This window comes from Epinephelus moara, chromosome 11, assembly GCF_006386435.1.
Source record: "Epinephelus moara isolate mb chromosome 11, YSFRI_EMoa_1.0, whole genome shotgun sequence".
Lineage (NCBI taxonomy): Eukaryota > Metazoa > Chordata > Actinopteri > Perciformes > Serranidae > Epinephelus > Epinephelus moara.
In genome coordinates, this window is record NC_065516.1 from 23,073,124 (window position 1) to 23,099,653 (window position 26,530).

Consider the following 26,530-nt stretch of genomic DNA (forward strand, 5'->3'; position numbering starts at 1 on the left):
ACGACAGAGACATTTTAAACGGGCAATGCTTGCTCGTTTTCGGCACCCCCGAGGCATGGATACTAATGACGTCAGATTCTGGGTGAGTNNNNGCGTTAATGGAGGACCAAATTAAGGAAGCTGCTAAACTGGATTTAACGCCAATGCAGCTGGGCGTGCACGACGACGGAGACATTTTAAACGGGCAATGTCTACTCGTTTTCGGCACCCCCGAGGCATGGATACTAATCACGTCAGATTCTGGGTGAGTTGTTGATCTCTACTGATTGGTTAGGGAAAAATCAAATTCCCTCCCCCTTGTAAATCGCCTTCAATGGAGGCAATGTCAGACTGAAGGTTCTGGGAGCTTCAGTCTGACACTTTGGCAAATGTGCATCATGAAAGTCATGCTGCTTTGGCTACCTCTGTTTTCACTGCACAGACAACAGTCAGTTATTGTTGGTACAGAAGAAAAAGTCTGATTCTGATAAGTATGAGCCAAGAATTGAAGTTTCTTTAATGATGTCTAAAAAGAGTTATGGAAGTGTATTCTTTATAGACAAAATCAATCCTGGTATCAGTGTAAAGACAGTGGGAGGTGTTAACGGTGGGCATCACCAGACACCTAGGATGCAATTTTATCACAATACTTAAGTCAGGATACAATAATATTTCAATTTAAAATGTTTTACAATAACATATATTGCAATATATTTACTTTTTTAATTGCAAATTATTAAGGCTGCCCCTAAACGTCGCTGATTTGAATCATTAGTCGGTGACCTCACAGTCGACTGAGATTGTTTCAAGTCAAGCAGTCATTTTTTGTTTTGTTTTGTTGCTAGTCACTGTGCTGTGCAGTGCACTTCTGGGGACATTTTGGTCCCCAGATTTTGCTACAGAGAGAGTGCTCTTGACTTTCATGCTACTCTTTGGCACAGACAGCTGCAGACACAATGCAACAGCACAGAGGAAGAGAGACGCTGCACTGTAAGGCTCCGAGATAACATTATCTTCTCTCGTCTGCTCAGAAATGGCGAATTTACAGCTCAATATAATACAGTCTCTGGCTTTTTCTTTTTCATATATCTACTGTCGGCAAAAAATGTTGTTGCACTTTTCCGATCTGTCGTTAGCACAGTTAGCTTGTTTACTATATTACGTGATTGCACTGTCACACTGAGCCCGTTCAAAGTTTTAAAATCTATATGGAAAAAAACTGAACTGTCGAATATTTGTTAAACATACAAATGTGATTCGACTGACATTATTCTGAGTCGGGTACCCCCCGACAAATTATGTCCCCAAAGGAAAAATTTGTCAACTAATGTCTAATATCTAATGACACTGGTATATTTTTTATCTATAAAGCAATACTGGGCAAACTCCTGGCCCACCTCTGCACCCTTCTGTGTGTCAGCTCTGGTAGTTTCCAGCTATGCTCCTCCAGGTGGTTGCTTTTTAAAGTACACCAGGTTTTTAACAGATCTGGGGAAAACTGCATTCTCCTACTCTGCACCATGGACATGGAACAATCTCCAAAAGATCTAAAATTCGTAACACTTATATCCATCGATGAATTTAAGGGCATCAAAAAGAATGTGGTGACAGAGACGTGCTTGTTTTTCTTGAGAGGACACTCTGTTTGAATAGTTGTTGTTTTATGTCGTATTTGTTTCATTTTAAATGTGTTTTGATTGACTGCTACTTTGGCCAGGTCTCTCTTGTAAAATATTTTCAATCTCCGTGGGACTTTCTGGTTAAATAAAGGTTAAATAAATACATAAAGTTTTCAGTCAGTACATCTCAACTCAATCATTTTTATTGCAGCAAATGTAACTAGTGGACTGAGAGAAGAATTCATTTAATTATTCTAGTAGGCGACCAAAAGTTTAACTTGACTTTGGCATACTAATAATTTATGTGATAAAGAATCGACACTTTGCATCCATGTTTTGATGCAATATTGCAAGGGATAATATTGCGATCCTATGCTGTATTGAATTTTGTCAATTTTCTTCCACCCTTATGTGGTGTGTGTGATGTCTGTAAAAAACCTGGACGAAGTTCGTATACTTTCAGAATGCATATATAAACATATACATTCATATTTGTTAACATCCCTTCTAAAGACGCAGTGCTGTTGGAACATATAAGGTTATGCTGAGCAGAGAGCAGCTCAGAGAGCAGAGGATGTAAAAGAGCTTCAGGGAGGTGGAGACCTTCTGCCAATGAAGAATCAATGCAATTACTCTGTATGGCTCTCCTCATCTAAGACTGGCTCGCAGCCATGTTAAAAGCAGCAGCAGCAGCACTCGACGTGTGTGAGCTCCTCCTGACATGCCTTTCACGGTCTGAACATCCCGTGTCACAACAGGAGTTAAACTCCTGTCGCTCCCCAGAATCACCTTGTCGCCCCCCTTGTCTGACGAGACCTTTTCGCTGCGTCCTCAAACACACTGATGCATTCAATTTATTCATGGGAAAGGAGGGGGGGAGATAATGGTAGCGCTGAATGTGTATGAGTGGGAGAAGGTGGAGGGTTGTTCTGAATCGGGACAGACACGCGGAGAAAGTGTGGGAGGACCAGCGGAGATGCCAGGGTGATGGATGAGAGAGAAGCTCCTCTGCTCACCAGAGTTTGGAGAGGAAGAGTTGAAAAAGGAGAGTTTACAGAGACTGGGCCTATAAATAATGACCCTGAGGTGCACGCTTCTCTGTTTAGTGTAAATAAAAAAAAAAAACATGTTGATGTTTGTAATGGAAGACATACTTTGCTTTTGAGCTTATCGTGCCATAATTAAATGATAATAATAATAATAATTAAAAAATAAATCCAGCCTTAGGTTTTCAAAAGAAAATTATGACGTCAGAGCAACTTTCATCTTCGCCTTGCGTTCTGTTTTGCTATCAGTGAAAGCCAAAAGGCCCATAATCCTCAGATAAGTCTACTAATCAACTAATACCATGGACAGAGTGTAATCTCATCAGCTCACTAATCACCTCTCTGCCTCTGGTTCTACATCAAGACGTTAACACACACAAACACACACACCCTTTATGTTTACAGTAAGTGCACGCAGGGGAATGAACGCTATAGGGCACCTGCTGCAATATTAATATATTTGGGGTGACATTGATCGCTCCTTCCCTCATGCACACACACACACAAACACACGCATAGACATGAACTCATTTGCTTGCAAGAACACACACAATTATTTTCCTCCCCCATGATTTAATTTTAATCGTACAATGCTGCAGTTGTCCCAAGTTTTGAGGGAGCATGCCACTGGCTGTTGCATGTGAACCCAATGTTCATTTCACTATCATAAGATAGCTCTAATGTCCCTTCCTGGAATTTGGCGGTACATCCAACCAGCCTCACATCTGCAGACCACATGTAACCACACCAGCTCGGGACCTCTACATCCAGCCTCTTCACCTGCAAGATCATACGAGACCAGCCATCTGAACAGCTGATGCCGTATGGAAGCTCATCTGCATGCTCATTGTCCTCTCTGGGGTCTTGACCTGACAGCAGTTCATCATCGTTGTAGCGACTATACTATCGATGAAAAAGCCACTAAGAGGCTAAGTAGGCTCTTCACTGTGACTCCTTCAATAAATCCATGCTGAAGTCCGAAGATGCGTTTTTATGATGATTTATTAAACAAACAACTGAGATAAAGCAAAATGAGATGAAACAAACTGTCATCTCACCAAACATACAACAGTAATGCAGGTAAAATGGAACAGTGTTTGCAGAGGGTTGATGTCACACTAGATTAATGAATACTTATACCATAAAATAGACATCAATGAAATACAATTAAACCTGAACTATCCAGCAATAAATCACAAACTTAAAGTCCAGTATGACACTCACACATCAAACATCAGCAGTGACCATTTTCAGAAAAAGTGACAATTGGCATTTGGCATTTATTTGCCTTACTGCCATTAAAAGAAGATATTGGCGCCAAAACCTCACCATCTTTGTCTAAAAGCCGCCACACCAGTAAATGAACAGGTAAAATAACGTGAAACCACACCCAACCCTGTGCCAGTTACAACTACCGGAAGTGAAAGTGACCAAAAGAATGCGTGCAGCCCAAACAAATTAGTGCAGTTGTGAGGCTGGTTGGATGTACTGCCAAATTCAGGGAAACAACACTGGACACATCTTATGGGGGGTAACTGGACATTAAGTTCATTGCCAGCATTTTTAGTGGACAATCCTGCAGTCAGCATGTCAGCATGCTCCTTCAGAACTAACAATTTAGAGTGGCCTTTTACTGTGACCATCCCAGGGTGCACCTGTGAAGTAGTGACACTGTTCAATCAGCATCTTGATATGCAGGTGGATGGATTATCTTGGAAAAGGAGAAGTGCTCACTAACACTGATTTTAACACATTAGCGACCAGAATTTGTGACAAGTTTTTGTATAGAATGCACAAAAAAAGTCAGATGTTTAACTTAAACCTGTGAAAAATGGAGCAAAAACAAAAGTATTGCTTTTAAATGTTTGTTTGGTGTATTTGGGATGACATTTATCTCTCTCTCTCTCTCTCTCTCTCTCTGTCTCCCTCACACACACACACACATACACACACACACACACATAGAGAGATATGAACCCACTGCTTTCAAGAACATACCAAATTATTTTTGTCCTTCATAATTGAATTTAGATTATGAGCCTGTCTGTCTCTGTTTTTATTGTTTATCACAGAAAAAACGGCTCTGGCTCAATTCAAAACTATTTTTCAGTAAGTTCTTTCATTATTAAATTGAAGACGGAAACTAAGATTCTGCGCTGGTCTATTATGGGATGATTTCAGACTTCAAAGCTAAACACATTTAATTTGGAATTCAGAGGTTTCCATGTTATTCTCGTTTGAATAACAGCCCATATTTAGAAGGTTTATTTGTAGATGTAAACCAGCTCCTATGTCTCCCTGCCTCTCCACCTACCTGTCTGTCCTCCACCTCTTCCACAGCGCTCCACACATTACCACTGATAGGCAGGTAAAGAAATAGCAACACCGTGCATATGATAATTAGTGACTGCATGCCTGTACCTTGGTAACTGTAGAGATCTCCCACGCTGTTCTGACGCGTGATGTGCTGCCAGTAGGCGCTGCGTGGCAGGGAGATGGACTTGGTTAGCGTCTCTCTGGGGTGGATCTGAAACAAGACAGAGAAAGCTTACAGTGTCTCTCACTTCCTGTCACTCTCAGTCAGTCACTCACAACAGGGGAAATTGCTCTGGGTGTGTCAGTAAACAGAAAGCGCTCATAGTTCGGTATATTGCTGGTTGAATGGCATGTTTCCACTCTGGATGGCTGTTTGGCGGGCAAGATGAGGATTCATTTGGGATCATGATTATTGTTGTGGTGCTGGCTGATGTGTTTTAGAGTTTTTTTTGTGGCGTGAAACTAAAGGCTTCATCGTAGAACCAGGCTACTTCTGGAAATATATGAAAAACGCCAATATTTTAGAGAAAGGAGCAGAGTGAAGCCGAGTGAATCTGCATTTTCTCACCCACTCTGCGGCGGCGAGTGGTCAGTTTTGTGTAGCTATCCGTGTGATTTATAGAGCTGAGGGTAAATGCTGCATTTGGAAACGTTCCCAAATGGTGGGGTCCAAGAGCATGGCCATATGGTCAAGGCTCATCAAACACTAGGCAGGCCTACATAAATAAAGAATACAGATGATAGCGGGGAGGGGAGGGGAGGAAGGACGGAAGGAAGGAGGGAGGAAGGAAGGGATGGACGGGTGTTGTGATGGAAGGAGGGAGCGGAGGCCAAGACCGTGGGGTGTCAAGAGGGCTCCTGGTCCAAGGCGGCTCTTTGGGGAAAGACTGGGCAGCGGTACCTTGAGAGAAAAGTGTATTCTTATGTGTGTGTGTGTGGGAACGTTGTGTGTGAAAATCATGATTTATTGCCTTTGTGTTCGTTGGTTTCTAAAAATAATTCTGTGAACAGCCTCAGTGGCATTGTAGTTTGATCCGCCTAAACCAAACAAAGAAACCAGTGAAATAATACAGACATTTTTAAACAAGAAAATAGATGTATATTTTAATATTTGTGTACGGATGCAGTCTTTGTACACATGAGTCTTGCTCTGCGTTTCTTCCAGGATTAGGAATAGCCGGTTGTGACGCACGCTTTGCATGCATTCAATAATTATCCCCGGAACAATGGCGTGCTGACACTTGCACTCATTATTAGCTGTTTGTAATGTTGGCAGCACAAGAATAAAACCGATGGCCTCGTTGCGAGCTGCTGTGGGTGAATCAGACAAACAAGCAAAAATGTAAAAATGTACCTGGGAGCTCTTCTCCATCTCCTCCATCATCCTCTCATGCTGCTGGGCAATGGCCAGCGTGGCCGAGTGGACCCGCTGGTAGATCATCTCCCCCTCCCGCGTCTGGAACGTGAACAAACCCTCTCCTGTGTCACACATCCTGCGCCAGGAACACACACACAGAGACAGAGAGAAGTGCACACGCTTTGATCGTGCTCACTCTTGGATTGCTGATTTACAAAAATGCATGCTTGAATGTGCACTTACAGGGAGGCGCATTGATATAATAGCCCACTGAAGTCAAACACACACACACACACACACACACACACACATGCGTGAGTAGATATGGTACACAAACAAAGACACACATTCACAGAGACACCTGTCACATCAATGCCTGAAGGGCTCTGCGGCAAATGCTGATACCCTGGGATGTTTTCGATATCCAAAGTTGCTTTGTTGAAGTTTTTATGACATTTCCAAAAGTTTTTTTTTCTACCCCTCCCACCGCTAACATTTCAATCACTGACACACACAAAACAACACAAGCACTTATCCTCATGCACACACACACCTTCCGGACTCAAAAGTGAACCAGGTGGAGTCTCGTCCGTATCTGCGCAGGGAGCTGAGGGGCCACATGACAAGTTTGAGGCGTGCGTTGTGAATGTCCCACAAGTAGATGTTTTCGTGGGTGATCTGCATGGTGCACTCCCCGTAGATGTCCAGATTTGGGGTGGGCATTAGGTACACGTTGAAACGCTCTGGAAAGATTCACAAAAAGACGATTTTAAAAAGGGAACAGTGGCAAACAATGTGGAGAACTCTGAGATGGCTATTTACATCCAGTGTTAAGGGGTTGGGTCACAATAGTTTTGGTTTTGTCCACGTTTCAAGACGTATGCCTCTATCTCAGCACAATGGAGGTGAATAGAATTTTACTTTTGGCACTTGCAGCACTTAAAGCTGACATTTAAACGATACATCTCTTTCCAGAAACATTGTCCCTGTTACCTTCGATAATCATCAGGACACACTGTGAAATGTTTTCAGGGAAATTAGGACAAAGCCTGACAGAAAGTATTCAGACCCCTTCACTCTGCGCATTTTATTGTGTTGTAGATGTAATTTTAAATGGATAAAATTGCCATTTTTGCCCATCTATCTACACTAAATAACCCATAATGACAAAGTGAAAGTATGTTTCTAGACATTTTTGCACATTTATTAAAGAACAAAAACTAAAATCTCTTATTAGGTATTCAGACTCTTTGCTGTGGCACTTCAGATTGTGGTCAGGTGCATCCTGTTTGCTTTAATTATCCCCAAGATGTGTCTTGAACTTGATTGGAGTCCACCTGTGGCAAACTGCATTGATTGGACAAAGGCACACAACTGTGTGTATAAGGTCCCACAATTCACACTGCATGTGCAGGACAAAAACCAAGCCATGAAGTCTTATGCCCAACATGCCACAGAAGACTTTTAAAGGACTAAAGTCTGACACCCTCTTGCATCTAAAGATAATTTAAGTTTTTAGTGGTGCTATTACACCAAATTCCCTTTAAGAAATATGACATGTTAACAGTTCCTTTAGTGTCTGCAAAAACACATAACTCTAGGGATGCTGCTGCTCTCCCTGCCTTAGAGTGCTTTCACACCTGCCCTGTATGGTTTGGTTGAATCCAATTCAAGTTCATTTGGTGTGTACCAAATAAACCGGACTTAGACTCTATTGAAGAGGTGGTCTCGGTCCAGTTACAAATGAACCCTGGTGCGGTTAGCTTGTGGTGAGGACGTGTTCCGATCTCAATCTGAACCAACTGCAGTCACATGACACATTGTTTGGGTTAAACATGAGCATGTTACAGTCTTGGAGGATTATTAATGTGCACCTCCTCCTGTACTGCCTTAATATGCACATTCAGCACATCCAATGCATCAAAACATTGTTTTCTAGTTGGAGCCGCGCCTCGTTTTCAAACTGTATGGTTTGACTAAAATGAACAATGACAGCAATATAGTCCACGATGAGCAGCGCTAAAATCAACCTGCGTAGTTGTCCCTCCATTGTGACATTAGAAAGTGTCACATTTATCTTGCAAGTGTACTCTTCTTCAACGTTTGGTTTACTTCCTGGATTTTTCCCACATGGAAATTCTGACCAATCAAGAGCAGCTTTATCGTGCAAGGCATTTGATCTGGTCCACTTGTAAATGCTGCCGTGAGAACACGAACAGACAGGTGTGCTCTCTGCCTTAAGACTTTCCATACAGGTGCATGTAAGGGTGGAGAGGTGTGCTCTCTGCCTTAAGGCTTTCCATACAGGTGCATGTAAGGGTGGAGAGGTGTGCTCTCTGCCTTAAGACTTTCCATACAGGTGCATGTAAGGGTGGAGAGGTGTGCTCTCTGCCTTAAGGCTTTCCATACAGGTGCATGTAAGGGTGGAGAGGTGTGCTCTCTGCCTTAAGACTTTCCATACAGGTGCATGTAAGGGTGGAGAGGTGTGCTCTCTGCCTTAAGGCTTTCCATACAGGTGCATGTAAGGGTGGAGAGGTGTGCTCTCTGCCTTAAGACTTTCCATACAGGTGCATGTAAGGGTGGAGAGGTGTGCTCTCTGCCTTAAGGCTTTCCATACAGGTGCATGTAAGGGTGGAGAGGTGTGCTCTCTGCCTTAAGACTTTCCATACAGGTGCATGTAAGGGTGGAGAGGTGTGCTCTCTGCCTTAAGACTTTCCATACAGGTGCATGTAAGGGTGGAGAGGTGTGCTCTCTGCCTTAAGGCTTTCCATACAGGTGCATGTAAGGGTGGAGAGGTGTGCTCTCTGCCTTAAGACTTTCCATACAGGCACATGGAAGGGCAGACAGGTGTGCTCTCTGCCTTCAGACTTTCCATACAGGTGCATGTAAGGGCGGAGAGGTGTGCTCTCTGCCTCAAGACTTTCCATACAGGCGCATGGAAGGGCAGACAGGTGTGCTCTCTGCCTTAAGACTTTCCATACAGGCGCATGGAAGGGCGGAGAGGTGTGCTCTCTCCACCTTAGGCTTTCTGCATAAGCCTAGGAAAAGCAAAGAGGCCCCAGAACAGAGACAAATATAATACTGCAAATGGAAATAAAGTTTTCTTTGACTAAAGTGGTCCTGACTGAACTAAAATTTCTCACTGAAATGAGTACTGGTTGGTGGGTGACGTACACACCAATTTAAAAACATACTTGTTTACCCCACAACTCCACCAGTTTCTCCTCCTTTTCTACAGTCCAAGAGAACAGAGATGTGTTCATGTTCTTGCACCTCCCTAGAGTCCCCTCCATATTTAATGTCTACCCAGTTCTGCTGCTTTTGTTTGGTTCTGGAGAGACCACAGCTAATGGTTGCTGCTCACATCACTGAGCTCCAGTTTTTGTGTGGGCCAAGACAAAAAATTTACGATAACATTAAACGTGTGATTTTCAACGTCAAGATGATAAAAAGACTTAAGACAGCTCAGACTGAGTTTTATGACCACCTTAGACAAAAGGATTGAAATCACAGGAGCGTGCACCAACTGAGGTAAAACTCTCATGATTATATTCCAACTCTGAAAAATTGTCTGCGACCGTGTGATCGCATCTCAGGTCATTTGGTGTAAGGCCGGCATTAGGAATAGTGGTGAGGCATAGATCAGGGCAAAAGTATGAACCCATTTCTAAAGCTCTGAGTGTTCCCAGGAGCACAGTGCCAAGTAGAGTACAACAACCCTTTAAAAAGGGTATTTTAAAAAGCACTTTACCTGACTTCACCTGCAGTGGGTCTAAGTAGCCATCCAGTGAGCTAGACTGGGATCAAGGAGCCAAATCTGCCCATTCACATTAAACTAACTCTCTGAGGCAGACGGAGAGGAAGAGAGGAGGAGAGACAGAGAGGGAGCGAGTTCTCCATAATCTAAATTAGTTCTCACTAATTACGCTTAATGATTCAAAATAAGCCATGTGTCTGCAGTGGATAGAAAATGGTAATGTCATAGTGTGGCGTATTTTTAGGGACAGTGAAAATGAACTCTGATCTAATTATCGGCCCCTGCTGTTTGGGGAGGGCTACTAATTGAAACATGGTTGCAGGCCGAAGCCTCTTGTTTCATTCAGTCATCCAGGCAGCAGAGAGGCACTGGCTCAGTGTGTCTCCGTAACACACTGCTGCAACTTTTGCACGAGCACCAAACTTCTACCACAACAGAGGGGAGAGGAATTGTGTTGTTACAGTTCAGTCAGCTCAGTCAAAAAAATGTGTATTGATATCTTTTAAAAAAAATGTGGCCAAGTTATGTTGAAGAATATAATTTCACTTCACGGCTGCGATGAAATGAAATGGGCTGAAATGACGGCAGATTCTTTTCAATTACTCGCCCTTTTACAACTTTAAACTGCTCTTCTTTGCCTGTTGCCTTTTCAATTTCCTCTGCGAGTTTACAAATTACACAGAGAATGAGCTCCAGTGTGATAGCAGCGCCCTGTTGTCTCCTCTCTTTTCCATTTCCATTTCCTGTGAGTGGAATATGTGGGGAAGCACATTTATTTCACATGGCTTTAGGAGCCATAATCTCATCCATCTCTGTGACAAGCTTCATTATGAGGGAAGCCAGTGATGCACAGCACTTCTCATTAGGGCTGGAACAGAGCCCCGACCACAGCCTGTGACCTGTGCTCTAACTCACACACACACAGGTTTCTTTCAACACACACACATCTGAATGTACCTCTGAAGTTGAACCAACATGTGCTAATGTAGCTAAAGACTGTTACAGGGGACTTCAGATCAGATATTGGCCTAATTGGACAGTGGCTGTTCTGCTCCCCTCACCCTCTGAGGACTCAGTTGCATTAACACATGCGGGCCTGGACTGCAACCGCTAACTGCTTGGTGGCGAGCTGAGTGTGAGAGATTGACCCTGAATGGCTGTCTGTGTTAGCAGGGACTAATTGGGCACTCACCGTTCTGCTCCCGCTGCACCCCCGCCGCTAACAGGTCTGGCTCTCCCAGGCTGATGTCGTTGAGACGGCTGCCCAGGCACTCCACGCACAGCAGCTTACACCATTCCTCTGCATCCAGCTCTGCACACAGCAGCACAGCATTAAGGCATGTCCACCATCAAACACACACACACACACACACACACACACACACACACACCTCCTCCATATCCAGACCTAATAAAACACAGATCATACTACAACAACTGTGCCTTTAGTGTTTACACATGCACGTAAATCAACGAAGGAATTTCAGAATAAAATGCTGCATGTTCAGAACATGAGTACTGCTAACAGTAACCAGGGGGGAGAAAAATCAATCCAATCGATCGGGTGCAGATTAAAAGAGGAGGTGGGTTCAGCAACAGCCAAAGACAGATGAAAGCGAGGTTTCTCCTCCCTCTCCTTTGCCAATACTCAGTTCTAAGGCTGCACATTATAAGTAGTTCTGCTGGAATAAAGTGGCCACAGCCGAAAATGAAACTGGTGATCACCTATTCAGACGATCAATAAGCTATTTTCCAAATTGAAGCTGCTTGTTAAGTGGACAGGAAATGAAATGAAAAAAATAAATATTTCAACAGAATGAAATGGTGAGAGGAAAATACACACTTATTTGCTTTGGTGTCGAAAGTTGGATGTCTGTGCGTTAAATAGGAGGCTAGCGTGAGTAGCCACTTAGCTTAGCTTAGCACAAGGGTGTAACAGAGAGCCTGGTAACAAATCTGCACACCAGAAACAGCTCACTAATTAACACATTATTTCTTGCTTGATTAATCACTACTGAAGCTGGAGCACAACATGTTGGGGGTTCTAAAGGGGTTAGGGACTGTTGGAAGTAGCTGCGTATCTAGTGTCGGCCATTGGTTCCCAACTGGTCCAGCCACAGGGTCCAGATTTCATTAGTCATTAGTTTAAGGTCCACACAGTTTAATACATTCAGCTTCATACTTGTGTTTGGCCATGTCATCAAGCTAGTTTGCTGTCTGTGTTAAGTAGCTATTCCTTAGTCACTCACTCTACAGCAGGAAACTGCAACTTTTTTCAAAACAAAAATGAGAAATGATTCGTTTTTCAGTGGATCGTTTTCGTGTAAACATGGCCTTAGTTTGCTTTCTCTGATCTCCTTTTCATGGGGGAAAAACATGACAATGTATGTTAAGAGCAGTCGCTCACTCGGCTTTAGCTACATTTGGAGAAAAAAAATCCTAGTGTAAGGCTGGACTAAACCATTTTGCGTCTTTATGGGGTGAGAGGAGCCTCAGAGAGCTCCCCACTATTTCTTTTATACAAAGTTCGGCCTTTAAACTAATTTATTCAGCCAATTTTTATTTGTATTTTTTTTAAATTAACCTTTATTTAACCAGGAAGTCCCATTGAGATTGAAAATATCTTTTACAAGAGAGACCTGGCTGAAAGTGGCAGCCAATAAAAACACATTTAAAATGCAACAAATACAACATATAATACTGTACAACAACTATTCAAACATAGTGACCTCTCAAGAAAACAAGCACATGTCTCTGTCACTACATTCTTTATGATGCCTTTCAATGGATATAAGTGTTTCTAATTTTAGATATTTTTGAAATTTTAATTTAGTTATGGCACTAATTACTAAAAAAAATAAAAATAAATAAATACATAAAGTTGCGAACTAAACTTTTTACTGCAGGCTTTTCAAAGGCCCCCCTCCCACTTGGGCCCTGGGTATTCAGTCCCACTTTTGCCGCCACTACGACACCCCTGCCCCTCAATATTTAGAACATGTGCATTTGTCCCAACCCTATAAAAACATGGAGGTAGCAAAGGATTTTTTTGACAAAATGAAAGACATTTACACTATAATTTGATGCAGAAAAGGCACAAATTGGTGCGCAAAAAATCACCAGTATGCAGGAAATTAAGTGTTTGAAAATTTCCACCCCCCCAAATGTTGAAACCAATCCTATGCCCTTGATGACAGTGTTATCATTAAACTCTCTGCAAGAAAGCAAATGAAGCAACATGGAACTATGTGTTTAAGCACTCACTGTATAGAATAAAGCAGAACAACTATGATTATATGATTATTAAAGCATCAATCTTGAGGAATTATATCTACAGTACAGCATAAAGGAGGGGGGTGGCATTCATTGTAAAATTAAATGTTTTAATTTGAGGCTAAGTGGAGACAGATGATTTCACAAGTCAAATCAGGAAGTCTCTGCAGCAGTCTGTTGTTTGTGAACACCATTTCACCTTCCTGTTAAGTCAGGAAAAAACAGTATTTACAATAGAGAGGATTTCCAATTGTCTTATGTGAGCATTTGGTGAGAGTCACTGAGGTATGAAATGAGGCAAATGCTGGAGTTGGTTATCTTTCTGAAGCTCCTTAACTCCAGGCCCTGTGGAATTCTGGGATATGTTAACTATGGCCAGTGATGTGTACAGACACACTTATGGAAGCACTTGAACAGCAGAGTGTTTCTGTGTCTATTAATCTAAAGGTGAATGCATGCTTGTGTAACATATGTGTGTGTGTGTGTGGAAGTATTTTCACTCCATTCACTTGAAACTAGCTTGTGTGATAGCTGACAGCCTGTTTGTCAGATCAACTGTAGTGTCCAATGGGACAGATCTACACAACTTTGCAGGGTGAAGGAAAGGTCTGCCGCTGCCTCAAGCACTTCATTCACACAACAGAAAGCAGAAATACAGATGCACACTCACACTCACACATACACACACACACACACTGAGAGGCAGCAGCTCTGCACTTTAGCTCCTTGCCCATGCCTCCCCAGATTCGGCTTTCTCATTCAGAGTTGCCATGGCCTTTGAGTGCCTCTAAACTCCCACACTTTTAAGGCCAGTGAGTGGAAAATCGGCTAAACAAACACTTCATCAGCGCAGAGGCAGCCTCGCTCGTCTATGTGCCATGCATGAAGAAATATGGTAGGAGGATGTCTCTGTGTGTGCGGAGGTGTAGGTGTGTGATAGAATAGGATGGAGTAGCATTTTTTTGTTGCTGGAGAACAACAGAATGAGGCCGGAGTGAAAGAATAAGTGAGAATCCAATCAGGAGACTGTCAGGATGGAGAACAATCGTACGCAGCTGACACATTATTCAATCTGCAGGTCACACTGTCTTTATCTCTTTATGCATATTTTGACAGACGCACCCAAAGCACACCTGTCAAAAAAATGTAAGCTCTGTTACCGTCCTTTGTTCAGCGTTTCATTAATACTACACAACATGCCACTGCGTGGATGCAGGCATCAGAAGGTTATTTTTAAAAATAACATGTCAGGATATCATCATAAAGCCTTATTACTCCCTTTTTTTTCTCTTAAAAAACAACAACAACAAAAACAGTCACCACTTCAAAACTATTTGGCTTCGTTTGGATGGCAGCCCTCAAATAAGTTTGAGATTTGCTTTCTAACTGCCAGGTTCAGTTTTCAGATCCAAACTCCCATTGACATCGCACAGTAGTGGGAAGACTGCGTGCCAAATTAGCATCTGATGTAGGTAAGCTCTCATGTAACCTGACCCAGCTGGACCTGGCAAATAATTCAGCTCTGGAGTGCATTTGTACTCTTTCACTATCATCACAAAAGGTCCTAGAAAGCAGAAAAATAAAGTATTTTACTACTAAAATAGATGGCAACCTCCTTCCTGGACTTATGACTTTTTAAAAACGTAACTTAAAGGTCCAGTGTGTAGGATTTAGGGGGATTTAGCGGCATCCAGCAGTGAGGATTGCAACCAGCTAAACTTGTTTAGAATTGCTTCAGTGTTTGTTGCTCAGGAGGTTTTTATCGTTGGCAGATTATCTGATTATCTGAGGCCAAATTATCCGCAGAGGTCTCCTCCTCCTCAAAACAAACGGACCAGGTGATTTAAACCGGTAAAAACACTAATAATGTTTCTCTGATGCTATCTGGCAAATGGAAGACGGGCCACTAGTCCAGCACCAGTTTTTTTGCTCACATTTTTCCTCTGATAACATAGGTTCCAAATGTTCAGAAGGTTTTCATCGTGAGCCGAATTATCCACTGACTTCTCTTCATCTCTAAAACAAACAGACCAGAGTTCTCATTTATAAAACAATACATAGGATCCATACTAAAAATGTACGTAAGCGCATTCTTCGCTCCGCTCCACTCCATCATAAATTTTATCCCGCTCCACTCGCTCACCACTCTGCTCAAAAAAACTGCGTCGTACTACCCTAACCTGTAATCTTCTATTCACAAATAAAACATGAGCTTGGTAGATTCTCCGGGGAAGCCCTCTCCCCACAGTTAGGGACCGTTCTACACGGTACCGCTGTCGGCAGGGTGGAAATAAGTCAAAGTGTAGAGGAGACGGACCGGGTTAAGCGGCCGACCTCCGGGGAAGCCCTCTCACCTCTCCCCGCAGTTAGGGACCGTTCTCCAAGGTACCGCTGCTTCTCTTCTCAGTTTCTTTTCTGAAGTACACAGTAAACTCCATAGTTTTGAAAGAAAATAGTGTGGGTGTGCGCAGGTGCAAAGATGCATTCTGGGTGGGGCATGAGCAACCGGAGCGAAATTGGAGCGAGAGATAAGGCTCCGCTCCACCTTTTAAAAAAATAGCCGCTCCTCGCTCAACACAAAATCCTTCCGCTCCCCGCTCAGCTCCGCTCACATGCTCTGATGTACGCCATGAACAAAAGCCAAAAATGGTGCGTGCCGAAAAATATTAGACAATTTCTACAATCAGGCTTCCACCTCACCGTCTGTGTCGTCAATTTCCCAACCCCAAAATGTTCGTAAGCATGCATCAAAGTTTCTCCTATGAAGTCTGTTTGTACATCTCTTTCAGGCCTCGTTTTGTGCGTATACAATGTTTATTAATGAGACCCCTGGTAAATTAAACCAGTAAAAACAGTTTGATGTTACAAATCAGTGTTTCTCCGATGCTGTTTGGCAAGTGGACACGGGCTACTAGCCCAGCACCTGCTAATCTTTGCTCACATTTTTCCTCTGATAACATAAGTCCCAAATGTTCAGGAGGTTTTCATCGTGAGCCAAATTATCTGATGAGGTCTCTTCATCTCCAGAATTAGCAGACTAGGTTATTTAAACCAGTAAAAACATTGAATAAAACGCTTTCACGTAAAAAAAAAGTCTGTCTTTTTCCTGACGCTCTCATCATGGAGGGGCTGCCGACATGAATATGACGGCCATGCTAATACGCATAAAGCCCTGTCTAGAGTCAGAGCTTGGTCTGTCTGTTCTGGGCTACTGCACTCTAAAAAATGACTCTAAAAAATATATGTTTGTGGGGCGTTGGTAGCGTAGTGGATAGTGCGACGCCTCGCTGCAGTGGTCGCAGGTTCGATTCCGGCTTGCAACCATTTGCTGCGTGTCACCCCCCGCTCTCTCTCTCTCTCTCTTTCCCCATTTCATTCTGTCCTGTTCATTAAAGGCAAAAGCCTGAAAAAATAATCTAAACAAAGATAAATATAATACCCAAACATAAATATTAAGTTGGGTCAACTTATGTTTTTCAAGGTCAAAGCAAATCATGTTGGTTTGTCAGATTATAAAAGGTTCATGGGATTTACTCAATAATGCCAGAGTTGGAACTACTTAAAAAGATGCATGCAAATTGTCAACGTAATTTTTTTAGGTTGAACCAGTAGATAATTTTCAGAGTGTGTAAACAAGGCGGCACGACATGGCTGTCTCTGTAGACAAAGACCCACTCCCTATGTAGATATAAATAGCTCATTCTAAGGTACCGAAAACATAATGACTCTTGTTTTAAGGTGGTATTCAATTTCTAATATACCCCCCTAAATCCTACACATTGGATCTTTAAATAAAACACAAGTTGCATGAAAATCATTAACATCATGTATTTCCTCATACTGTGGTCATCATGTGGATGTCTAAACCAGGTGCTGAGTGCGGGGTGTAAATGTAAGGGGATTCCAGGAAGTGAAGGACTATGGGAGGTCATGGACGCAGAGTGATAGAGACATCCATATGGTGGTGTGAGTGGAGGGGGAGGCAGTGTGCATGGAAATGAGCCAAGAGAGAGAGGAAGAGAGAGTGAGTGATCATGGAAAAACAGAGTAAAGGCAAGGAAGAGTTCACCACTCCCAGTTCAATATTTCCCCTGAGGCTGACTGCTACACACGTGCGCACACGCGTCCACAAGGCTGGAGTTAAAATGGAGACGTTCATCCTTGTCTGCTTATCGGTTGCATCCACCTTATCTAGCCCCCGGCCTCCTGTACGCCAGCTCCCTTTATTTGCACCTTAAGAACACACTGTTGAATCCCAACCAACCGTGTGCAGATCATGTGCCTCTTTGGCTTCCTGTCCACGTATTAGAGGCAATCTCTATTGTTACAGTCCATAATTGGGTTGCAACACACTGCAAACGATGCCCAATATCGTTTTTCATACCTGCAGTATGAAAATCAATATTTCGGAACAGATCCTCCCACTTCTTAATATAGCGGCAAATGAGCATCACTTGGCTAAACTCCAATTCTCCACTGCCTCTTTCACCTCTCCCTCTCTCTTCCTGCCTCTCACTGAAGTTGTTTCCTCCTCCGCTTCTTGACAAACTTTTTTTGCAAACCACACTCCACTTCTCATGCAGCATCTGCTGACACACATTCAAGTCTTTGCATGCAAAAAAACAAAAAACCCACAAACAGCCTAGCAGTCAATGCTTTCCACACTCCACTGCTCCACTGTAGCTAAACAGGCTAATTTGAAATCTGAATTTGGGGGGGAAAAGGCGCTTACCTGATTCACAGGCAAATGTCTTGGATGTGTCGTCACAGAAGATGATCGCCACAGCGTGCTTTTTTGTCTCCCGCGGCATCCGGGTAATGTTCCTGATGTTATGGAGCTCAGTGATCTAAAGAGGAAGGAGAGAGTGGCAGCAGCACGTTACCTTGAACGAACACAGCCAGGAGCAGCAGCAGCAGCAGCAAAGGCTTAATTGCCATCTTGCACCGACTTCGCTGAAAGTGCAATAGTAGTTAGAGGCTTAGCGTATAAAGGATGGCAAAGTGAAACAGAAATCTTAAGGGACAGATAAATAACAGCAGTTTTTTCCACTGATTACAAAAAGCTCTTTTTTAAAAACTAAGAAATCATCCGCACTGTCAGCTGGTTGCAGCGCGGTGGTTGCTGCAGTGGTGTGTAATGTATTGCTGAAAGCACTTAAATGTGACCTGATGCTCGTACTGTATACTCTGTGCATCCACGGTCCCAGTGCCTCTCCTTGAAAATGATTTTCCAGTCAATAGCAGGGGGAGTGCGATCAAAAGCATCTAAATCACTTTACCAGGAGATTGATTGTGAATGGAAAAAAACGAGAAGATTACATTTAATTGAATATCACCCGCATTTACAGGCCATTTTGTTCAACAGTCTCCTCTGTGTTCACTCTGCCTGGGAGATAAGGCCCATTACATTATTGTAGTCCATTGTGCGCTAACTGTGGGCCCTTTGCCAGACTGTTGGGAATGAATTAGCTGGGCTCACTGCCCGTATAGTAAAGCATGGCTGTTTAAGGTTAAAAGACCAGACCTAATAAAGCACCCAACATATGTGGACCACAGATTTCTTTGCTCGATAACATTACATATCATGCATTTCCCCTCTATTGTCAGATATCCTCTGCACAGCGTTCACGGACACTTTTAAAAGCAAGGAAATAAAAAAGGAAGAGAGAAGGGAGAGGAGGCTATAGATATTGAAAGACAGCAGATATTTTTTATTTGTAACTTCTTATCCTCTTCAAAGATGGTATCTAAATATTTTATATAAGATGAGGTGATTTTTTTTCCTCCTGTGAGGAGGATACAGGATGTATTTGTCCTCGGGCAGGCCATTCATACATATAACTGACACAAAGCAAGCATCAACTGTGGGAATTTCTGAGCCGTGAATTCCACCAGCCTCTCATCTTCTTCTCTGTTTGTGTAACTGTGCATGTTTTAGTCCCTCTTTGTGTGTATGTGTGTGTGTTTGTGAAGCTGTGTGTCTGAGGGAGAGATTTGGGTGCATTCCCAGCCGGAGGCGCGAGAGTCCGAGCAAAGTGAATCATTTGTGATGAGACCCATTCCTCGTCTCCTCTCGTCTTCCTCTCTCTCCGTCTTCCTTCGAGTTTATTCAGAGGTGTAAGTTAAATCCCAAACCAGGAAGACGATGAGTCTACAGCCGAGCTAGCAGCGGCTCTGTGAGGCTCTACGTAGGCACAGCAGTGCTCAAAGTTATACGCTAATGGCAGCTTGCTAACCAGTGCTAACATGCTGATGTTCAGCAGGTACTCTGTACGCTGCTGGTTCTCTTAGGGCTCTGACAGACCGAGCAGACGGTCAGCTATCGGTCAATGTCAGGCCGTCAGTGAGCATCTGTCGCCCTAGTTTTTACCGTGTGTCCCGCATTGTTGGCACTAATTAGTCATTACCTGCTTTATTTCTGCCGATGTAGCATGTTGAATCAGCGTTGGAGCCCCAATCACTCTGACTGGCTCAGTGCACGAGAAGAGAGGTGGAAGTGAGGAAAGCAAACAAACAGCTAGTCAAGAGGGCATGAGATAGAACCAGACTCATTATATGATCCAAGATTACTTGTTTTAGCCACTGAGCTCTGTAGTAAAACCTGTTTGCAATTGTCTGTGTTTCTGTTCACTAGCGCACAATTTGTTCTTTCAACATTGACTTGTGTTGTTAATTTTCTAACTGGTGTCTTGAATCCGTCCTGTCTGTCTTGCAAACCTTTTTGAATGACGAATGCAGAGTACAGCGTTATTTCCTCTCACGCAGGCGCAGAATGCACGTGCAATTTGGCCGTTGCCTAGACTTTGCGGTGTGTTCGGGTGCAACTTTTTAGCTGAGACAGGCAACGTGAGGCGACTCAACATTTGGCCTTCGTCGCCACTAGTTCTTTGATGTTGGTTTGGTGTGTCTGGGCCTTTAGTTTAGTGTGTTAGCATGCTAACATCTGATCTGTAATTGAGGCTGATGGAAATGTTATTAGTTAACAAATATTTAGTTGTACACTAAAATACGGGGCAAATTTTGACTTGATGGTGTTAGATGAAAGTTAATGGACCAATACAGTGATTACAGTAGATTCTGAGAGGTAGATGATTGTCGGTACCAAATTTCCTGCCATTCCCTCCTGAGATATGACACAACAAGGCTGAAATGTCACCCTGCTGGTGGCACTAGAGGAAAAGTCTGGTGATAATCAGTCATTAGAATTCATCCTCTGGGAAACATGAATGTCTGTACAACATTCAGTGCAAGCTATCCAGCAATTGTTGAGATATTTCACTCAAAACCAAAGATGTGGTCCAGCCGACCAACTGCGCTATATTCTTTGTTTTCATTCATTTTCCTTAACCGCTTATTCTGTTGGGAGTCGAGAGGGGCTGGAGCCTATCCCAGCTGACATTGGGCGAGAGGCAGGGTACACCCTGGACAGGTCGCCAGACTATCACAGGGCTGACACATAGAGACAGACAACCACTCGCACTCACATTCACACGGACAATTTAGAGTCACCAATTAACTTGCATGTCTTTGGACTGTGGGAGGAAGCTGGAGTACCCTGAGAAAACCCACCCTGGGTTCAAAACAGCAACCCTCTTCTTGTGAGGCAACAATGCCAACCACTGCACCATCATGCCGCTTTCCACTAGAGGAAAAGTCAGGAGATAATCAAAGTCATCAGGATTCATCCTCTGGGGACCATGAATCTCTGCACAACATTCAGTGCAAGATATCCAACAGTTGTTGAGATATTTCTCTCAAAACCAAAGATGTGGTCCAGCTGACGAACTGCACTATAGTGTGACTGAAACCATCTACTTCCATATGCACATACTGTGTTTAGGCATTTAAATACAGATCCATCTCTCCACTTTAGCTGCCTCTGTCAGGAGCTCAGGAGAGCTCAAGAAGTGTTGCGCGCACACACACACAAGAAAACAACTTTTCGCAGGGCTAAAAATATTGCTAAAAATATTCAGGGATTGTTTTACTGTGTGGACCAGCGCTTCTCAGACAGAGAAAAAGGCACAGAGAAAGCGAGAGGGAGCGGAGGGGGTGTAAAGGGGGATATGGAGAGAGAAATAAAAAAGTGGGATAGAAAGCCAATCCCCTTTGTGTTGATTCTGTAAATCAGCCACCAGTGCAGCCTATTTCCTCCCAAAGCACTGCAGCGTTGAATGAAGCCCTCAGACGGGACCTTTCTTGATCTTTGTGGCGATGCATTACCAGGTGCACTGGTGCATGTGTGCACTCATCGCTCACTCCAGCGCTGGGTGTATGAGATGCCTCTGGGAGGAGGTGGTGGTGGGGGTTACAGCCACACAGAACACCCCGTGTGACAGCATGATGCAGTAGGCAGGGAGAAGCTTCATTCACAATACACGGCTGGTACTGTAGCAGTGGGGGGATGCTAACAAAGTGGATCTTAACATCTTCCGAGCTTGTGCGTGCATGCATTCTGGGAGAGACGGAGGTAATTTCCACAGTTTTGAGAAATCCCCAACCTAATTCATAATGACACAATAACAGACAGCCTGTTAAAGACTACGAGATCAGCTCTCCAACTACAGCAACATGGCAAACCTGGTGTCAAAGTCCCCTATTATCTGCTCTTATCTCCTCTCATTACTATAAAACACTGTTCACGGCGCTACTCCTTTAACATCGTCTCCTCTCACCATGATAATGAGCCATAATTGTAGTATTTCAAAAGGCTTAAGAGGCAGGGAGAGATATATATACTGGATTATTACTTTCAAAAGGGAGGGAAAGGCCCAGAGGAGAAGATAAGGTTGCAAAATGTGTCTTAATGGATCCTTAACTCCATCATCTGTGGCCAATGGATGGAACTTTTTATATAAAGATGAAAACAAGGTTCTTGGTAAGAGTGTGTAACACAGCTCAGTACTCAGGATCTACTCCATAGGTTTAATATTCTTTATTTTGTAATTGTGAACACCCACCTTGAGTAAGATAATCCTACAAAAATGCTGCGTTTTACTGCATCACATTCATAGAGATCAATTCAAATCATAACCTCACTGGAACGTGTTTTCTGATGTTTTAAGAGAATACATCTAATGCCCAAACACAATGCCAGGCTCCTCATTTTAGGTGGGCGACCATCGGCGTCAGATTTTATCAGCTAAAGCTAATTAATTCCACCAGTTGGCCAAATTGCAAAATGAAACTCTTGGCTGTTGTCTGGTGAATGTGCTCTGCATGCCAATGTCAGTAGCATTTAGACTCGGCCAGAGACTGTTCCCTGGGAAGTGACACACCAGGTTTAATCTCCTTTTGGTATTCAGGAAGACAAGCTCTAAAAATCGAGAACCACTGGAGACCATGAGTACCCACAGGAGACTGCATATATGGTGTTATTTATTAGTGGCATTATCAGACTTCAAACATGATAGGTGGTCTGATGTGGCATTAGACAAAAGGTCAGGGTGTTACCAGATCATTAGAGATCACACTGCGGAGATTATGAATATTGATTTCTAATTTCATGGCAATCTGGTCACTACAGGTTGATCGACTAAAAGGTTGACGGACGTTAATACCCTTAGGCATAACCGCTAGCAAAATACATGTTAATTTAAACCTTTTGCTTGGTGAAACATGTCTTGTTTCCTACACATAAAATAAGTATTCATTAAGATGCATAAGGCTCAAGACAATAAAACAGCCATATACTTTATTTCATACTTGTTTTTTTCAAGCACTATGTAACTTTGAGTTTAGAAACGTGCCTTAGTTACAATGCAACATGTGGTTTAGACTTGCACCAAACAACACTGGTTTCTAGATCTACTTAAGGTCCAATGTGTAGGATTTAGGGAGATATATTGGTAGAAGCTGAATATAATAAGCATGTTTTCTTAAGTGTATAATGGCCTGAAAATAAGGATTGTTGTTTGCAGTACCTTAGACTGAGCCGTTTATATCTACATAGGGAGTCTATAAAGATCGCCATGTTGCACCACCATGTTTCTACAGTAGCCCAGAAAGGAATACCACACACTGGCTCTAGATAGGCTCATTCACATTTTTGCATCGGCCACCATAGTTAGCAGCCCCTCTGCAGCAAGAGTGTTGGATGTTTTACCGGTTTAAATCACCAGGTTTGTTTGTTTTGGCAAAGGAGACCTCTGCAGATAATTAAGCTCAAACCTCCAGAATGACTGGATCTTAAGCTCTCAGAGAAAAAAGGTGACAACATATAAGCAGGTGCTGGGCAGGCGGCCTCTCTGCGACGAGCTAAACACTGTTGAAAAAACGTTAATTTGTAATGTGAACCTGTTTTATTCCATGTTATCACCGATTTAACTCATTAGGTTTGTTTGTTTTGGAGAGGAAGAAACCTCTGCGGATATTTTGGCTTCCGGTAAAAACCTCCAACACTATGAATACTTACGAAATTTTAATCAGGAGAAATTTCAGTCGGTTGCAATCTGCAACCCTCACTGCTAGATGCCACTAAATCCCCCAAATTTCACGCATTGTTCCTTTAATGTTTGCGAAGACATCTTCAAAACATCTTGAGATGTTTAAGATTGTTTTTTACACATTCTTTTTTTTTTTAATCTATGATGTTACCTTGGATAGGAGGATTATCAGTCATGATAATACCATAGACTGTATTAAAATTAATGGATGTAGCCACCATTACCCATTGGTTTGTTGGACTCCCTTTTTGAAGTATTGAGTTTGGCATTTTGGCAGTTGCCATTTTGGATTTTTGGAGTCAGAAGTGGCCTAAGATTTGGACAAGAGTCTGGAGCCGTGGAGAAGCAAAGGGTGGATCTGATTGAGAGCCCGAGGTGACGCCTAGTAGACAGCCTGTCACTTAAAGCAGCCACGCCCTTAATTATGCATAACTTCAAGCCTTAATAACATTTAAATGGTTGTATTACATAGGAATTCCCCCCCTGTACAGTTGTCATTATGTTGAAATTATGGGCGGCTGTGGCTCAGAGATAGAGTGGGTCATCCACCAATCAGAAGATCGGCCATTCCATCCCCGGATCTTCCAGTCCGTATGCCTAAGTATCCTTGGGCAAGATACTGAACCCCAAATTGCTCCTGATGGCTGTTCCATTGTTGTTAGAGCATGTGAAGGTGTAGAAGGTGGCACCATGTATAAAAGCCTCGGCCACCAGTGTGTGTGAATGGGTGAATGTGACATGTAGCGTAAAAGTGCTTTGAGTGGTCGGAGGACTAGAAAGGCACTATACAAGTGCAGTCCATTTACCACTTCCATCATTGGCTACAGAGACCAAAACCGTTTTTTTTTTTTGTATCAGTCTGTAAACATGTTTATTTCTGCTGCAAAGTTGGGTAGTTTAACATGGGGGTCTATGACTTGCTTTTGAAGCCTGCCTCAAGTGGCCATTAGAGAAAGTGCAGTTTTTGGCACTTCGCATTGCCTTCATTTTCCTGTGCTTGAGGTCACTGCTTGGAAAATATCAGTTGCAGCCATAAATTACAAAATGACTGCAGATTAATTTACTGTTTGTTATCTAATCCAACATCTAAATGAATCAGAATGATCAATATTTAATCTGTATTGTGTTTCAGTCGTGTGTGTTTACCTTGTGGAAGCTCCTGAAATAGGCTGCCTTCTCATCTGGGTACTTCTCTAACCGTCGGGGTCCTTTACTGGAGGCCTTCTTGAACACCAGCCAACACCTCCGGAAGATCTGACAACAGAGAACGACAGTAGCCCCGTTACTGAAACACAAGTCTCCCGGAGCACAGACATATGTTTTAGTAACTGAAGATCCAGACAACAGCAGAACACAAACAGACTGTACAGAGAGGTCGACCCCCTGTAACCACAGAATAATAAATAAACCAGGAGAACCTGACATTGTACTAACAGGACAGAAAAATCAACTCCTGCTCTACCAAAGCAAAAGAACAGAGAAATCAATGCCAGCTACCATCCTGGAAGTCAAACTCACTGCTAACTACTAAAATCCACCTCAGCAAAATGCCCGAACATCAAAGCAATTGAGCTCTTTAAAGCAGCTGTGAATGTTTTTTCCATTGATCAAAATATAGATTGGCCTCAGGGTTAATTCACGTCATTTACCAGTGGAAAACACTGACATAAAGTACATTAAAGTGATTCTCACCCTGATGAGAGTAAAAGCACCAAACAATAGATCTGAGAAAGGAAATGAAACTATTACGCCTCATGAATCAAATACATCCGACAATACATTTTTGGAATGTATCTTATTCAAATGTTATGATGTCGTTATTAATGGATTCAGATAATACACTGGTCTGTCTATGACAGCTGATCGTGCATTATCAGAGTTTTAGGACTTGAGTAAATGCTTTCATTTCGGTCAATGGCAACTGCAGTTAGTCTTCCTTTGATTGTATGCATGGGGTCGATAATGCTGAAGTATTGTGGGCTCACAAGTTGTTCAGATCGCACGTACAGAATACGTTATTCTCAGTCTTCTGACAAATAACTCATGGGATGAAGGATTAGGAAAAATACTTCAGTGGTTGTGTGTTTATATTGAAGTTCTCAGTCTTGTCAAGGCATGTACAGAATATTTTGACAAGCAAATGAAAGAATTGAGAACAGAGAAAGGGGACGCTCCTGCTGTTTGATGGTATGATGCTGAGAATTTGGTCTGATTACATTAAAGTCAGAATCCTCACCAGTGCCCTGAATCTTATACTGTGTCTCAAATCGCGTCCTTCTGTACTTACACTTAATATTTTGAGTGCATAAGTGCTTTCACACTGAGAAGTATGGAAAAATGCAGTGCATTATGATTACCCAGATGGTGCACTCAAAACGGTCAAGAAGTTGAGCGTGGAACTATGGACACTTCTCACCCTCAATGGTCGCCATCTTGGCTATGTAGTGGAAGGGGAGGGACCACTTTTCAAACTGGAAATAGCGGCCGAGGACTGTGCGACCGTGAACATCGCTGCATTGTATAAATACATGTGTTTTTTTGCACTACGCACCACTATACTGAGGAGGTGGTGGAGGACAGAATCCAGGCCAAATTCAATAGGATCATATACAACACCACCCATCCTCTCCATAAAACACTGGACACACTCAATAGCACACATTCAGCACCAGATACAGACTCCCCCGCTGTTCAAAAGAGCGCTACAAAAAATCATTCATACCCACAGCAATACAACT

General features: G+C 42.9%; 1 protein-coding gene across 1 annotated transcript in view; it reads right to left on the minus strand.

Moving 5' to 3' along the window:
- The window catches only part of dok6 (docking protein 6), a 70,505-nt gene that overhangs the window by 10,693 nt on the left and 33,282 nt on the right, over positions 1-26,530 (minus strand). The window contains exons 2-7 of the mRNA XM_050057348.1: positions 24,939-25,046; positions 18,080-18,194; positions 11,267-11,386; positions 6,871-7,060; positions 6,315-6,453; positions 5,066-5,171 (exon numbers count right to left, since the gene is read on the minus strand). Coding sequence (XP_049913305.1) covers positions 5,066-5,171; positions 6,315-6,453; positions 6,871-7,060; positions 11,267-11,386; positions 18,080-18,194; positions 24,939-25,046 — 778 coding nt within the window. The remainder of the gene's footprint in view (positions 1-5,065; positions 5,172-6,314; positions 6,454-6,870; positions 7,061-11,266; positions 11,387-18,079; positions 18,195-24,938; positions 25,047-26,530) is intronic.